This window comes from Meriones unguiculatus, chromosome 11 (assembly GCF_030254825.1).
Source record: "Meriones unguiculatus strain TT.TT164.6M chromosome 11, Bangor_MerUng_6.1, whole genome shotgun sequence".
In the NCBI taxonomy this organism is placed as follows: domain Eukaryota; kingdom Metazoa; phylum Chordata; class Mammalia; order Rodentia; family Muridae; genus Meriones; species Meriones unguiculatus.
The window spans coordinates 13,001,041-13,016,715 of record NC_083359.1 but is presented as its reverse complement, the minus strand read 5'-3'; the positions used below and the strand labels follow the sequence as shown (position 1 = coordinate 13,016,715).

The following is a 15,675-nucleotide window of genomic DNA, read 5'->3' as shown; positions in this document are numbered from 1 at the left end:
AAAGTGAACCCCGCCCCTGGAGGTGGGCGTTACGGAGCGCGCCGAGGCCCAAGCCGCGCCGCTCGCTTGCGCGCTCTGCCTGGGACTGAATTCTAGGCCCCGAGGTTAAGTCTTTTCCTTAATTAAGGGATTAGACCGGTGGAGCCCGCCAACCAGCCACTGCTGTTTAATCTTCAGGGCAGTTAAATATCCCAATCCATTATTTTTTAAACGATACGTAGCGGCGTACTTTGCCAGGGAGGTGTTTTAAAGACAGTTGCCAAGAATGTATTTAACTAGATACTGAAAGAATGAATCGGAGCTCTGGCGTAAATCCCAACCTTCGGGAAGCTGAAGCAGAACTGCCGTGAGCTCCAGGCCAGGCAGCCTGGGCTAGAGTGTGAGAGCCTGTCAAAATAACTGAAACGAATCAAGATTTAGAAAGGGCAGGGAGAATTTCTGCAGTTGGGTGGGAGTTCTGATTCCGGGTTCTTGATATTCAAAGATTAAAATTTGCCGTGCTTCCTCCTGCGGATGGAGTGCTAATGCTGTGAAGAGAGTGTGGTTAGTGACTTGGAGGAAAAAGAACGGGCGTCTCCTCACAACTCAAACCTGAGTAACTTGCCCGGATTCTGTTGTACTTCTGTACTGCCAGCTGCCCTCCCTGAATGTGGCTTATGAAAACTTGCGACGTTAATAGAGAGCCCGACGCATGCCAGCATAGCCTAAGGGCGTTAAATTCAGTCGCCTGGCCCCACACTGATCACTAGTTTTTGCCAGTAACTCAGATCAGATCTGTCTCTGCATGGACCACCATGCAGGGCAATTTGGTTTTTGCGTTTTCTCAGTGATGTTCACAAACTCGTGGAATTAGAGTGATCTTTCCTCTCTCTGTTTCTTTTTTGAGATGGGATCTCACTATGTAGTTCTGCATGGCCAGAAATTTGCAGCCCAGGGTGGCTTCGAACTTGTGATCTTCCTGCTTCAGCCTCTCCTATGCTGGAGCCACTATGCCAGGCTTCTTTACTTCTGAGACAGAGCCTGACAGCGTGTCTTTGCACTCATGATTCTTTTATTTATTTATTTATTTATTTATTTTGCGCTCACGATTCTTTAACCCCAGTCTTTTTTGTGTTGATGTTAGTCATTTCTAACAAGAACCCTGAGACCCACTGGGGATGCAGTTTGATGAAGCAGCCTGCCTCCATCATAGGCTTAAAAGCCATTTTATAGTAAAGATTGTAACTACAAATGGTTCTGTAGTGCCTGTTCCGGGAAATAGCAACCACGTCTCTGTTTCTTTGTTAGGACCACTTTGCAATCATGCTGTTGTTTCAGGAGATCATTATGATCAACTTATTATGCGAATGTTCTGCTCCTGTAGTCCCACCTATTTTGCCTGCCAAATCCCGTATTTGGAGACCCCCTGCCCCTGAGCTATAAAAACCTTGCCTTCCTTGTGTCCAATGCTGGCTCCTCAAAGTTTAGGGGGAGGCAGCTCGTATACACGAATAAAAAAGCTTGCTTTAACCAATCGCTTGCTTTAATTAATTTGGCCGTGATGATTTGGGTCGGTGTTCTTTCTATATCTTTGGCCTCAATTCTTTAAGGATTAACAGGTTCCCCTGCTCTTTTCAGGTTGTTTATGAGGCGAGACCACAATTTTTCTGAATCCAGGTGAGTTTCCGGAAACCCACTGATTCTTTGTCTTTATGAGGTCATTCAGTCCAAAGAAAGGCTGGTCTTACCAGACTTTACGCAAAAAACAAACAAAAAAACCCCACGCATTCTTGGTTTCCATGACAACGCAATCAGAATTTCCGGGTCGGGGAGGCGGGCTTCGGACCGCGCATGCGTGCAGTCCGCGGGCGCCTGAACTCCGGGGCTTCCGTAGGGTCAAACATGGCGGCCGCCCTTCTACGAGAGCTGGGTAAACCTTAAGGCTCTCTTAGGATTTGGGGAGGGGATACTGTGAGAATCAAACTTGACGTCTCGTATTCGTTTTTGTAGGTTCACTGTGGGTACCTAACCTGAGGATCTGGGCAACGCAGGCGCTGCGGTAAGTCTCCTGCCACGGAGATTCTAGCGGGGTGCGAGTGGCCTGCATCCCTCACAGGACGCTTGTGTGCCTGGCTGTGTTTTAGGCCTCAGGCGGAGGGCTGCACTGCCCGAGACTGCTGTGTGACCTTGCGAGGACTGTCACCCCCGAGGGCTCTTCTCAGTGTTTTCTGAACAGCCTCTCCCTACCCTCTGGCCTTTGACTCTTCCACGACCACAAATCCTCCCAGTTACTTCCCTGATTACTTACGTGGACAAGGAGTGCGCCTCAGGCAGCTGGGGTTCTTATGCTCTGCAGAGTGTTCTGGAGCCGCTCGAAGAAAAGCCTTCGTTTTTTTGTTTGAGTCGCTCTACAGGCTGGCTTCTGCTTCCCAATCGTAGGCTGGGATCCCAGGTCATGCCACATTATGCCTGGAGACAAGCATTCTTGATTAGAAGTTAAGGAATGCAGTTGAGTTAGCACTGGCATGAAGCCATAGGGCACTTAGAAAGTTTTGGTTACGTATATAGTACTTGTAGATTAATTGCTTCATTTGGAGCAATAATTTAACTTCGTTGTGGTAGTTTTAAGACTTATTTCAGACTTGAGAAAGGTGTACGTATTCATAAAACTTTGTCGTTATTAATTCACGGCATACTTAATTTCCCAAGCATTATACTTAATTTGCCAAGTCTGCATTGAGGATCTGAGAAATGTAAGGCACTGGTACATGAGGGCATGTCAGATGGCATGTACCTCCCAGTGAAGAAATCTTGTTTAATAGTTTATACAGTGGCTTCTTAGAAGCGGTGAAGTCAGCGCTGAGCAGTTCATGGTTCTGTCCTCCTGTTGTGAGTGATGATATAAAACAATGTTAGAGGCCTTCGGGACATAGGCTCATTCCTCTTACACATATGAAAACCAAGGCCCAAAGAAGTGAGAGTGTACCCACTGGTTTTAAGTATGTAGAAATGTAAACAACCATGATTTAAGCTGGAGAAGAAAGTTTGAAGTTGGGTACTGTAAAGTCTAGAGATCACAGGCATATTGGAGGGTTGACAGGATAGACACCTGTTCAGTGGGCCTCATTGTCAATGACACTGTCCGTCAGTGCTATGCTGTGTTGGATACTCAAGGGTGTGACATATTAATTTGTCATCCAACAACAACAGAATGAAGTTCATTTTACTCTCATACTACATGTAATTATATCTGAAATTTACTGAGAGTTCTGTCAGGTTAAGCATTTCACTAGCAGTATCCTATTTCTTCTGTGTGGTTTTAAATATATTTGATAGGTGTCAACCCCTGAAGCTATTACCTTTACTAATGCCTGGGTGTCCCATTTTGGCTGTGGGGTTGTCTGCATGTGGCTTCCAAGTCCTTTTCATATGCTTCTGTGGTCTGTGCTAGCTTGCTTGGTTTGTGGTCTGGAAGACTGTTTCTTGGCTGTCTTGAATACTTCCTGCTTAGGATCTTGTGACCGGCCATTTCCTCTAGAAGTTCGGTTCTTTTCAGTAGGAGATACTTTAAGAACAGAATCTAGGGACCAGGGTGTTCATTGCTTCCAGATGAGTCACTTTCCAGGCTTGATTTAGGACATTTCAGTCCTCTTCTTAACTAGGTATCTGCTGGCTCCCTCACCAAGACTCTCAGTTGTCAGTGACATTGAGAAAGAGAGAGAATTATAGATAAAAGATAAAAAGATATAATCATGGAGAGATGGCTCAGAGGCTACATCACTGGTTGTTCTTCCAGAGAACCTGGAATCCAATTCCCCAAACCACAAGTTGGCTAACAACTATACGTAACTACACTTCCAGGATATTTAATGCTGTCTTCTGGCTTCCAAGGGTAATGCGTGTCCATGGTGCAGGCATACAGATAAAATACCTACACACATACGATGAAAGTAAATCTTTATAATGTATAAATAATAAACTGGGCTTGGTGGCACACAGTTTTAATACCAGCACTTGGGATGCACAGGCAGGTGGATGTCTGTGAGTTTGATGGCAGCCTACTTTATAGAGTGCTCCAGGACAGCCAGGACTACATAGAGAGACCCTGTCTCAAAAAAGCCACACTCACAAAATTAAAACATATAAATAATAAGATAGTTACTCATTTCTCTTACCTCCACAAAGAATTTTAAGCTGAAGGAACACATGAGCATCCTTGCTTCAGAAGGGGTTCCTTGTCATGCTCAGGTGCAGAGAGAGGGGTTGGAACTTGGTGAGGGCATGGAAGAGCAATGGTCCAAGAGGCTACTGCTGTAGTTGTGGAGGACAGCAGTCCTGAACTAGGGCGGTGTTAATGGGAAGGGGATGAGGCCAAGCATTCGAGAGACAGTACTTGGTAGCATCAGTAAGACTTGTTGACTGCCGCCCTGGTTCTGTTCTTCCCCACCAGGCATCCAGGCACGTTGCACACTGGGCTGGACTGGAGGGGGTAAAGCTTAGCCAGGGCAGGTGGGTTAGGTAGGCTCTCTGTCGACGTGAGTGCAAGAAAAACAGCCTTCTCCACAGACAGTTTTCAGTGAGGGGCCCAACAAGGGCTATATAAACCTGGAGGAGTGGGTAGGGGTTTTTAGGGCGAGTGGACATCATTGGCTGGGGATTGCTTCATTTGCATGAAGAGAGATTCCACGTGCTTGCTGGACATGTCCTTATAATGAGAGAGGAAGTTTAACCTGTAATGTGGCCACCAGGCTACCTGACTACCTCAAGGCTGGTAGAGAGGGCAGTGGGGCGGGTGACCTGGGTATGTGCACCAGGTCATGCAGTCCCAGACTAGGGAGGAAGCAGCCCCCCTCCTGCCAGTCTCAGGACAAGATTTTCAGCTCATGGTTAGGGTTAGACCTCACTCTTGCTCAGGATCTGGCTTCCCTGTTGCATGGCTTTCAGTCCCCACAGGTGACTGGCTCTGACAGGGAAGTCAAAGTGCATGGTAGGGCACTGCTATCCAAGAAGGGCTTCTTTAGTGGTGTAGAAGAGTGGCTGCTACTAGGGAAGCAGGAGGAGGAAAAATGGACATTTGTTGCAGTGTAGAGGCCATGGGATAGTGAATTAAAGGTTTCCATTGCCAAGTCTCAGTCTGTTAATCATCATTAACAGAAGTCCTTTCCACCCCAACTTTTACCTCTCTGATAGTTTTAATACATGACAGTCACTGATTGCACCAGACCTCTCCTGTTCTCAGGTCTGTCGCTTTGCACAGGTGATAAAGTCTTTGGCATCTGTGGGACTGTGTGTCTTCATCCTCTGCTAGGAGATTCTTATTGAAGATGTGGTGGTCCACATTTTTAATCCCAGCACTTGAGAGGCAGAGGCAGGCGGATCTCTGTAAGTTTGAGGCCAGCCTGGGCTACACAGATATAGTGAATTCCAGGACAGCCAGGGCTACATAGTAAGACCCTGTCTCAAGTCCAACCCCCCCAGGAGTTACTTGGAGCTACTCTGAAGTTCTGTGCTATCTTTCCTGTGCTTTAGTTTCATAGTGTCTTGTAGTTGTCTTATTTATTTGTTTTTTTGTATTTAACAAAGTTGGGTAACTGCACAGGTCAGATAAGGAGTAAGTCTTTTGCATCTTTCCGTCTTTTCTGGGACTAAGTTGACTTGCTGTAGAAAGTTAGCATTCACCAGTCAGTCAGGGCAGAGTGGGTAACACTCACCATTTGGCTTACATGAGTCACTAGCATTCACTCTTAGCCTCCAATAAACTAGCTCTATAGTGTCTATGTAAAGCCTTCTCTCTGTTAATGAACTTCTAGTTGAGAGCCTGAGGTTGTTGGGATGGTGGTGACATGGTTCCTGCGAACTGCAGAAAAGTTCCAAGTTTCTATTTATTGTCTTACGGCTTTTCCTTTCAGAGTTTCACCCCAATCATGTATCCACACAAGTGCTTCTCTTGACGTTTCTCGAAAATGGGAGAAGAAGAATAACATTGTTTACCCACCTCAACTGCCTGGCGAACCTCGGAGACCAGCAGTAAGTATATGGGTAGCAATAATATCTTATTTATCTTTTTCTTTTGAGTCAGGTCTTACACAGTATAGGCTGGTATACTCAGGGTGGCTTTGAACTCAAAGAAATCTGCCTGTCTTCTGACTCCCAAGTGCTGGGATTGAAGGTGTGCACCACCATGCCCTGCCTGACCAGTACTCGTGTTTTTTTTTGTGTCTACCAATGGGTTTTTTGGTCCATGTTAAGGGGAATTGCGCAGTAATTTATATGTTCTAATTAACTGACCTACCTGTGCCGGTTTGCCTGTGTGTCTTAGATTGCCTGTGCTGTTGCCTTTTTGTTTGCCTTTACTCAGCCTTCTGAACTGACCCTAAGGGCTTGAGAAGGATGATTTTTTGACTACATGAGACTTGTTGCTGACATTTCTTTTACTTTTATTATTATTATTATTAAGCTTTTAAAATGATACAGAATCTATACATCCCTGTTCTCACTATGTAGATATATAGACCAGGCTAGCCTAAAACTCACAGATCTGCCTGCCTCTGTGTCCTGAGTGCTGGGATTAAGGTTATGCCACCACACCCAGCTGATACATTATTGATAAGGAAGCAGAATGAGTTGGCAAGAATTGCTTTAAGCGTTGTGTATTTGAAATTAGGCCCAGTTACAGCTTGGGGTTTTGTTGTTGTTGTTTTTTGTTTTTTTGTTAACCTTTGAACCTCAGGTTTGTTTTGAATCATTGGATGCCTGCTAAAGACATCTTATTTTTAGCTGCTCAGTAATAAAATCATTATTTTACGTACTTCAAACTGTCAAAATTATTCTAGTCTGGGATGTAAAGCAACCTCTAGCTTGAAGTGAATTTGCAGCAGCATGCATACACATCTGCTAAAAAGTTTAGAAATTACACATGAGCATTACCACATCCTGTGTATGCAGTGCTGGGGCTCAAACCCAGGGCTAGGCAAACATTCCAACAGCTGAGCCATGACTCCAACCATCTAATTTTAAAAAATTAGTTAAAATATTATAATAACTATTTTAAAAGTGGTAGTAGGGTAATAGTGGGAAGTGCTGAAGAGGTAGACCGGCAGAGAGAGAGAGAGAGACACACACTGGTCCTGACTTGAGCTTCTGAAACCTCAAAGCCCTCCCCCAGTGACACACCAAAAAGACCACACCCACTTTAACAAGGCCATGTGGTGTCCTAATCCTTTCCTATAAGGCCACTCCCTGTTAGCCTCTGGGGGCCAGCTTCATTCACACCACCACTGGAGGCACCATGCTGGGCCTGGATCCTCGAATGCCAGCCTTCTCCTCTGCTCATAGGCTTTCAGGTCTGCTTTGACAGTTTTAGTTTATAAAAGGATTTAAGATGGCTCATTTCCCTGAACTGAGAATTGTTCAATATCTACTTGGTGAAATTTTTTAGTTTGGGGGCTGAAAAGGTAGCTCATTGGTAAGAAGACTTGGTCTTGCAGAGGAGCTGAGTTCAATTCCCAGTACCCAAGCGCAACTCCAGTTCCAGGGCATCTGATGCCCTCCTGTGACCTCCAAGGGCACCAGTCACGCCCCTGATACACATCATGTGTCCAGGCTAAACATTCATCACATAAAATAAAGTAGATAAATTTAAAAATTACAGTTTCTGTTTCTTCCTTACTAATCTTTTAACATAATGAGACTTTGAAAAAAAGCAAATTTGTTCCAAAGAATCTCTGGAGTCTTTGTCGTCTTTTATTTGCTGTGACAACAGTTTTGTCATTGGGCATAGAGTATGGGAACTAATAGCTATGTCACTGTCGCTTTGATAAACCTGATATAACATGTTTTTGCTTTTTTTCTACTTGCAAGGAAATTTACCATTGTCGGAGACAAATAAAATACAGCAAGGACAAGATGTGGTATCTGGCAAAATTGGTAAGCTGACGTGACTACTCCTACTTGGTAACCCAGGAAACGAAGCTGTGGGTTCCTCCTGAAGACTTGAGTATGAATGATTACTTTCCCAATTTTCCCAAAGAGCAGCGAGTGTCCTTGTGTGTTCACGGGTCAGCAGGACATTGAGAGAGACTCGCTCACAGTGGAAATGTATGCCTGAAGCAAGGGCAGCAGAAGTGCTGACAGCGGGGAACTCGGGGCATGTGCTTGCTCACCTGCAGTAGATTTAATATTGGGACACAGAAGGATCTTTTTTTTTTTTTTTAATTGCTTTTTTGAGACAGGTTCTCTCTGTATAGCTTTGGCTGTCCTGGACTCTCTTTGTAGACCAGGCTGGCCCCAAACTCAGTGATCCGATTCCCTCTGCCTGCTGAGTACTAGGATCAAAGGCTTGTGTCACGGCACCCAGCTTACAGTAGGTTCCTTTTTTTTTTTTAAATTTAATTTATTTTTATTTTAGGTGATTGGTGTTTGCCTGTGTGTATGTCTGTGAGTATCAGATCTTGGAGTTACAGGCAGTTGTGAGCTGCCATGTGGGTGCTGGGACTTGAACCCCAGTCCTCTGGAATAACATTCAGTGCCCTTAACTGCTGAGCCATCTCTCCCGCCCCTTACAGTAGGTTCTTAAGTATCTGTCATGGCAGAGAAGAGAGGGAGAACTCCGTGTGCCTGCTTGCTCACCTGTACAGAGGCTTATGCTCAGGACACTGTGGCCTTTGTGTATTCTTCCTGGTGAGGAGGAGAGCGGGGCAGCAGCTGCAGAACCCTGTCCCCTGTAAGGAGAGGGGGGAGTACGGTTGGTGTCAGCCTGTCTCTCAGGTCTGTCTGCCTTAGTGGTTCTGAAGCTACTGTACATGAACTGTTGCTTTTATGCTCACAGCATTTGATTTTGACTAGAAAATAAGATCCCTTTCAAACCTCTCTTTTCGTATTTTGCTTGGGTTTAACACACAGTTTCTAGAATTCTACTGAATTTGAAAGGCTCTTACTGCCATTGAAAGGGAGCATTGCTTTTGAGGAGTTCGTTCGTTCATCTTTTCCCCTTTAGATACGCGGTATGTCCATCGATCAGGCTTTGGCTCAGTTGGAGTTCAATGATAAAAAGGGAGCTCAAGTAATTAAAGAGGTAAGACTTGGTAGTTGGGAAGGATGGGCATGCAGCCATCTTTAAGCCTAAATCCTGGAGTCCTGAAATTTGTGGTGTGAATGCATTTTTAAAAATGAGATGTATATTCAGTGCTCTTGGTTTTATTAGGTCCTTTTAGTCCCTCATTCCTGAGAAATGGTGCTTTTCACACATTTTTCCTCAGGTGCCTTTACATGCACCAGGCTTTTTGTTTGTTTGTTTTTTCATGGAATGATTTTAAAACATGACTTGGACCTTATTTTGGGGGTGGTGCTGAAGAGTAAACTCAAGGCCTAGAGTACACTAGGGAAGGGCTCTACCACTAAGCTACACTTCCAGCCCAGACTTGGTATGTTTTTTGTTTTTTTAAACAACATCACTATCTTTTATTTAATATGTATTTATTTATTTTATGTATATGAATGCTGTCTTCATGCACACCAGAAGAGGGCATCAGATCTCATGATGGTTATGAGCCACCATGTGGTTGCTGGGCATTGAACTCAGGACCTCTGGAAGAGCAGCCGGTGTTGTTAACTTCTGAGCTATCTCACCAGCCCCGAGAGAGTCCTTTTTGAGGGGTGGGTAGCCAACTTCCACAATGAGAGCTTATGATTTTATGTAAGTGATTAAGTGGAAAAAGCCGAAGCATGGCATCCAAGAGACTTGGAAGCATGTTGTCTCAGATAATTCTCTTGCGGTCATGGGTTTGTGTTTGTACATAGGGTTGCCAACACCTCATGGGTATAATACTAATGTGCCTGGCACATGGCTGTTCCCTTTTTAAAATGCTGGAGTCCCTGACTCAGATTCAGTGTTCATTGCTAATGGCACAGCCTCAGGGTGTGGGCTTGCCCTTCCCCTACAGAGCCTCCAAGGCTCAGCAGGATGGATGGTGGGCCTATGTTAGTTCTGAGGAAGGGATGCTCACTGAACCCTTTTCTTTAGTACAACTAGCATTTGAAGTTCACCTTGGCTGGGCCTGGTTACACACGCCTTTAATCCCAGCACTCCTGGAGACGGAGGCAGGCCAGTCTGTGAGTTCCAAGACTGACAGAGCTACAAAGTGAGACTTTGTCTCACCAATAAATAAATAAATAAGGTAGACAGATGTTCACTGAATTGTAGGTTTGATCAGGTACACTTTAGATAACAAAAGAGGAGATACGTAGTTCCACGTTAGTTCAAAATCAGCTGTGTGAGCAAGCCTTTCTCCTTGTTTAAGGTTCTCTTAGAAGCACAAGAAATGGCAGTGAGAAACCACAATGTGGAATTCAGATCCAACTTGTACATAGGTAAGACCTTTCCCATCTCCAGCACTGTGCTGCCTTTCCCCTGATGCCAGGTTGGTGAACGTGGTCTCCGGTGTCTCACTCAGGCCAGTCACCTGTTCTGGCAAAGGCGTTCTTTAGCTCTTAGCACTTCAGGATTAATCCGTCATGGGTGATAGATTTGCTGGCGTCTCACTGTGTTGTTCTGAGTGTGGACTGGGTTCTGAATTCTCACCATGGTTCATGCTGCCACCCTTTAGTCACAACAAAACGGAGAATGACCACAGATTATCTAAAAGATGGATTAATTTTCAGTCATGGTGCACACACCTTTAGTACTAGCACCTAGGAGGTAGAGGCTGGCGGCTCTCCAGGAGTTCAAGGCCAGCCTGGTCTACATAGCAAGTTCCAGGACAGCCAGGGCTACATAGACGATGGGTTGTAGGGTAAAAAGATAGATGAATTGTCAAGTGGAAGAAACTCAGTAAGGGATCACATGTAAACTTTAAGGGTCGTTTTATGATGTGCCACACTAGTGCCTCTGTTGTAAGAGTGACTGAAGTGGAGCCTTCTCGTCATCAGGCTGAGAGATCTGCTGATCCAGAAGAGAGGAACACAGACAGACCAAAACCACTGAATCATCCAGTCAGTGAGCGGGCAAATGAATTACACAGTTCTTAAGAGGAAAATAGAAAAGACATGGAAAAAAAGTTCACCATCCTCAACTAGGTTGGGTAGTGGGAGCCTTAATCCTGGTGGGGATGTAAGCCAGTACAGCTGCCGTGGAAATCAACGCAAAGAGCCTCAAAAACTAAAAGCAGACTGACCACCTGGTGTGGCCGCGCCCTCCTGAGCACACACAGAGGACCCTGAGCCAGCATGTCATAGACCTGCACACACCCATGTTCCTGGGGCACTGCTCAGAACACGCAGGAGAGTACACATGGACAGGCCACAGTGCCTCTGGGTCAGAAGATGCTTCTGCGGTTACATCTCTTTGCACACTTATGTGGGTTCCAGTGGCAAATTCATGTTGTCAGGCTTACAAGTGTTTCCAGTCCCATTCCTGCCTTTCCTACCTCTGTGTTGGGGATGGAATTTTCCTTTGACTGCAGGACCATATGTAATCCGTCTCCCCGTGCTCGACTTTCATCTCCACTTGTTTGTGTGCCACTTAAACATGCTTAGTGTCAGTGTGCCCGTGGTCTTCCTAAACAAGCTGCATGTGCTTGCATCAGAACGTGCTTATTGCCCTCTGACAGGAACATCATGGAGGGTGATTCTGCTCTCAGGTCAAGTTTCTCTTCCTCAGGGAAGACTTCCTCAGGAAAACTCTCGTTTTTATGTCTGAGAATCAGTCTCATGTCGCTGAGACTGGCCTCACACTTGCTGTGTAATTAATGTTGATCTTGAGATGCTGATCCCCCTGCCTCCGCTTCCTGGATTACAGGCACCAGCACCATGCCTAGTTTCAGGGAGGTGTCCTGGCATCTCCACCATCCCGTGAGTCTATGTCATGTTAGTCAGCTTGGCTTACTTCATGAAAGTTGCCATTAATTGAAGTTATTATTGTGCTTGCTATCTTTGTCTTCAATAGGAGCTGTGTGGCAGGGTCCGTGCTTCACTCTTAGAGCAGGGCATGGTTCCTAGGTAGTGCCCAGGAGACTGGGGATGCCTGTGTCCCAGCCAAGCAGCGAGCTCCTGCACTCCCAGGATCTAGCAGAGGGTGGTCAGGGCCTACTCAGCGGGTGCAGATGCAGCCCTGCGGAGAGCAGGCACTGTTGTGACTCTCTCTCTCTTTCCTCTGTAGCGCAGTCTACCTCAGGTCGAGGCCAGTGCCTCAAGCGCCTCCGTTACCATGCTCGAGGTCGCTTTGGCATCATGGAGAAGGTCTATTGCCACTATTTTGTGAAGCTGGTGGAAGGACCCCCACCCCCACCTGAAGCCCCCAAGACAGCAGTTGACCACGCCAAGGAGTATATTCAGCAGCTTCGCAACCGGACCATCATCCACGCTCTGTGACAGCCCTTCTGGCTCCTCAGTGTATATAGTTCACATTTATTTTAAAAAGTAAAAACAAGTGATTTTTATGTTTTCTCATGGAATTATTTAATTGCAGTGTATAACTTCAAGGTTTTGTGTGTGTGTGTTGGGGTACATATCCCTTTGTCCATGTTCAGGAGTCAGAGGATGTTTTGGTTTCATTTTTCCAAGACAAGAGGATGTGAACGAACCTTATTGCATTCTAAAACCACGCAGTAGGTGGCACTCTCCTCATGGCTGAAAGCAGTTATCAGCCTCACAGATCACTCCCCTTTCTCCTTCCTTCCCTCCATTCCTTCCCCTCCCCAACCATCTGTGAGAATGGCATTGGCATTTTGATGTACATTTCTTGACTCTGTATGTCACTTATTATAGTAGGAACACTTTAACCCAAATCCTCAATTCCAGGCTCTTTTTTGTTCTTTTGTGTGTTTGAAACAGGGTTTCTCTGTGTAGCCCTGGCTGTCCTGGAACTTGCTACACTTTCTAATCCAAAACCAATTCAACTAGCTGTGGCCAAGTATTGTAATGTATGAGCCCATGCGGCCATTCCTACTCACACTACCACAGTTTCTTTTTTTTTTAATTTAACTTTATTATTTTATGTATATGGACGTTTTGCCTGTGTGTGTGTCTGTGCACCATAAGTGTGCAGTGCCACATATATGAGGTCAGAAGACGCCTTCAGGTCCCCTGGAACTGAAGTTACAGGTGGTTGTGAGCTGCCATGTGGGTGCTGGGAGCTGGACCTAGGTCTTCTGGAAGGAGGAGCCCAATACTCTTAACTGCTGTGCTGTTTCTCTAGCCTACGCACTTATTCTTGACAGAGGTGCCAGAAACAAATGACAGGTGAGGTGTGGTGCTAGGGAAACTGGGTATGCACACACAGAAGAATAAAATATCTGTCTCAGCCTGTGCAAAAAGCAGCTCGGAATGGATCAGAGACCCAGGTGCAGCCAGAAATGGGGAGTAAGACACTGGTAAAGATGAGTCCACACATGGCCTCTGTCAGACTGAGAGTATCCAAACAGCAGAAGGCCGCTGCATGAGCAGGATCTCCAGTGAGAAGAGGCCCCACATCCACAGAGAACTGAAAGGAATCCTATTTTAGTGCATTGAGGTGTCAAATGCCTTTAATGCCGGCAATCAAGAGGCAGAGACAAGTGGACTCTGTGAGTTTGAGGCCAGCCTGGTCTGTCTATTGAGTTCTAGGTTAACCAGGGCTACGCAGGGAGACCCTGTCTTCAAAACAAAACAAAACAAAACAAAACAGAAAACCCAGTGCTTAAAATAGGCAAATGATCTGAATATCTCTTTGTGAAAATGCAAATACCAGTAGCCCAAAGGTAAGTGAGAACAGTGTCATTAGGACTGCTCTGGGTCCAGCCCTATCACTCCTGGGAAGACAGGGAGGGCTGGCTAAACAGTTAACTTGGTTGTTAACACCTGCAGAGGAGACGACAGCTTTTCTCGTAGGAAGCAAAGTGGATGGAAGCAGAAGAGCCTGTGCTTAGGAAATAGAGACTGTGACAAAGTGCACTTTCTCACCCGAGGAAACTAAAAGAACTGAAAATGGTCACACTTTCACACTGGGAAGGCCAGGCCACACTTACTGACACGCGCTGTCAGTAAGTGTGGAAATGCCATATTGAAAGCTTGGCAAATGAAGACATAAGGGCATTACACACATGCAGACAATGTCATGAAACCACGTGTATAATTAGAATATGCTAACGCATGTAACAGAAAAATGTATAGTTGATACATCAATAAAATGAAAAAAAAATCAAATTCTTTTTAAAAGGTCTCGATTGCACAGGATGATAAAGTGAAAAGTGCAGGGCTGTGGGCCTGCAGGGTGTCAGGCAGCTGGGTGCTGAACTTCGAGGGTAGGGGTGCTGGGCTACAGAGCTCAGAGCCTGGGGGTCCCTCCTAGTCCTTCCTCAAGAATCATTTCCCAAAGCTGATTCTTAGGTGATGCATTCTCTGGGTCAGCAGAGGGTCTGGTCAGGAAGAGGGGACTGTGTTAGGAATTTCACCCAGGATTGCCTTAATGGTGATGGAATAAACAAGGAGGCAAAAGGGAAGCAGAAAGGCGTCTACAAATTTACAGTCAGGAAACTGCTGCCACTTCTTAGATAAGATGCAAAGAAAGACCTGCCAGAGCTGAGGGCGTGGTGCTTCCTGCCAAAAGCTAGAGCCAGGAAGAGCCTTTCTGTGGTGCTGGGGCTCTCAGCCTCCAGGGCAGGCTGGCCGTTCTTGAGAGCACTCAGGGACACCACCTGGCCTTGTGCGATGTCTGCAGCTTCCATGGCAAAAGGGGTTTTCATAATTTCAGAGCTTATTTTTGAAGAGTTTGACCGTTTAGTCTTCAAGTTTGCCACATAAGTCTGTGTGAGCTATTTCCTTCTGTGTTTGCTGTAGTCAGATAATACAACATGCCCCATCCCGCAAAGACACCCATAGCCTCATCCCCAGAACACTGACTGCTAGGAGTATGCTAGGTTACAAACGTAATCCAAACCTACTGGTGAAATTAAAGTGTATGATGTGTGTACCTTAGGAGAGTTTCCTGTTTTTCTCGTGATCACAAAGTTTTAAAACTGTAAGAAAGGCGACAGGAGGGAAAATCAGAGGAAGGTGTAGCCAGAGAAATGCAGCTTTGCTGGCTTTGAAGAGGGCCAAGGAATCTGAGAAGCATCTAGAACTAGCAAAATACAAACATTCTTCTTCTATGGTCTCTGGAAAATAATACAGCAGGTGTCTGTCTGTTGGTTTTTTTTTTTTTTTTTCTGTGCTCCCTCCTAGACTTACTCTATGTGTTCTCTTTGCAATAAAACTAAAGTTTTAAATCTAGCACTTTCCTCAGTGCTGAGAGCCATTCTAGCAAATTGCCGAGCCTGAGTAAACGTTTATTTTTTTCTAGGTGGGACCTCCAGATTAGCTGGGAGTCCATAGTGAGTTAATGAGGAATCCCAGAGATTCAGAAAGTCTACATCCAGGACAGAGAGTGTAACATAAACACTTTTTGTTTTTTTGCTTGTTTGTTTTTTATTTTTAATTACCCCCACAGAGCCTAGTTGTGCAAAGGGGGAGTGAGGCCATGAGTGGATTTGTAGGCTCTGGGTTCTGAGCTCTGTGATGGCATGAGTACAAATCTGGAGTCTAGATGAAAACATCCCTCCTCAGTCACTGCACCCTCCTTTCGTTACCATGCTGACCCTGCCCAGTGGCCAGGCCCTGGTGGCTTTCGGTTTCTGTGCCTAGAAATTGCTATGTTATGAGAAGAAGTTTGCTTTCATTTTCATG

General features: G+C 45.5%; 1 protein-coding gene across 2 annotated transcripts; it reads left to right on the top strand.

The window, feature by feature from the left end:
* The first annotated feature begins 1,818 nt into the window (after positions 1-1,818).
* On the top strand, positions 1,819-12,413 carry Mrpl22 (mitochondrial ribosomal protein L22). Of its 2 annotated transcripts, XM_021660419.2 has the most exons (7): positions 1,819-1,909; positions 1,990-2,038; positions 5,889-6,006; positions 7,840-7,905; positions 8,975-9,052; positions 10,278-10,347; positions 12,134-12,413. In XM_021660419.2, exons 1-7 carry the CDS (start codon positions 1,831-1,833, stop codon positions 12,343-12,345), a joined length of 672 nt encoding a protein of 223 aa, XP_021516094.2. In that variant the 5' UTR covers positions 1,819-1,830; the 3' UTR covers positions 12,346-12,413. The 2 variants fall into 2 exon arrangements, with proteins under 2 accessions (XP_021516094.2, XP_060219657.1); XM_060363674.1 differs by lacking the exon at positions 8,975-9,052.
* Positions 12,414-15,675: the final 3,262 nt, after the last annotated feature.

What these genes read in the sequence shown, in the direction of transcription:
- Mrpl22 (XM_021660419.2), top strand. Translation starts at nt 1,831, where the DNA reads ATGCGTGCAGTCCGCGGGCGCCTGAACTCCGGGGCTTCCGTAGGGTCA. An exon ending in GCGAACCTCGGAGACCAGCA is followed by an intron (nt 6,007 to 7,839) that starts GTAAGTATATGG and finishes TCTACTTGCAAG; the next exon opens with GAAATTTACCATTGTCGGAG. An exon ending in GAGCTCAAGTAATTAAAGAG is followed by an intron (nt 9,053 to 10,277) that starts GTAAGACTTGGT and finishes TCCTTGTTTAAG; the next exon opens with GTTCTCTTAGAAGCACAAGA.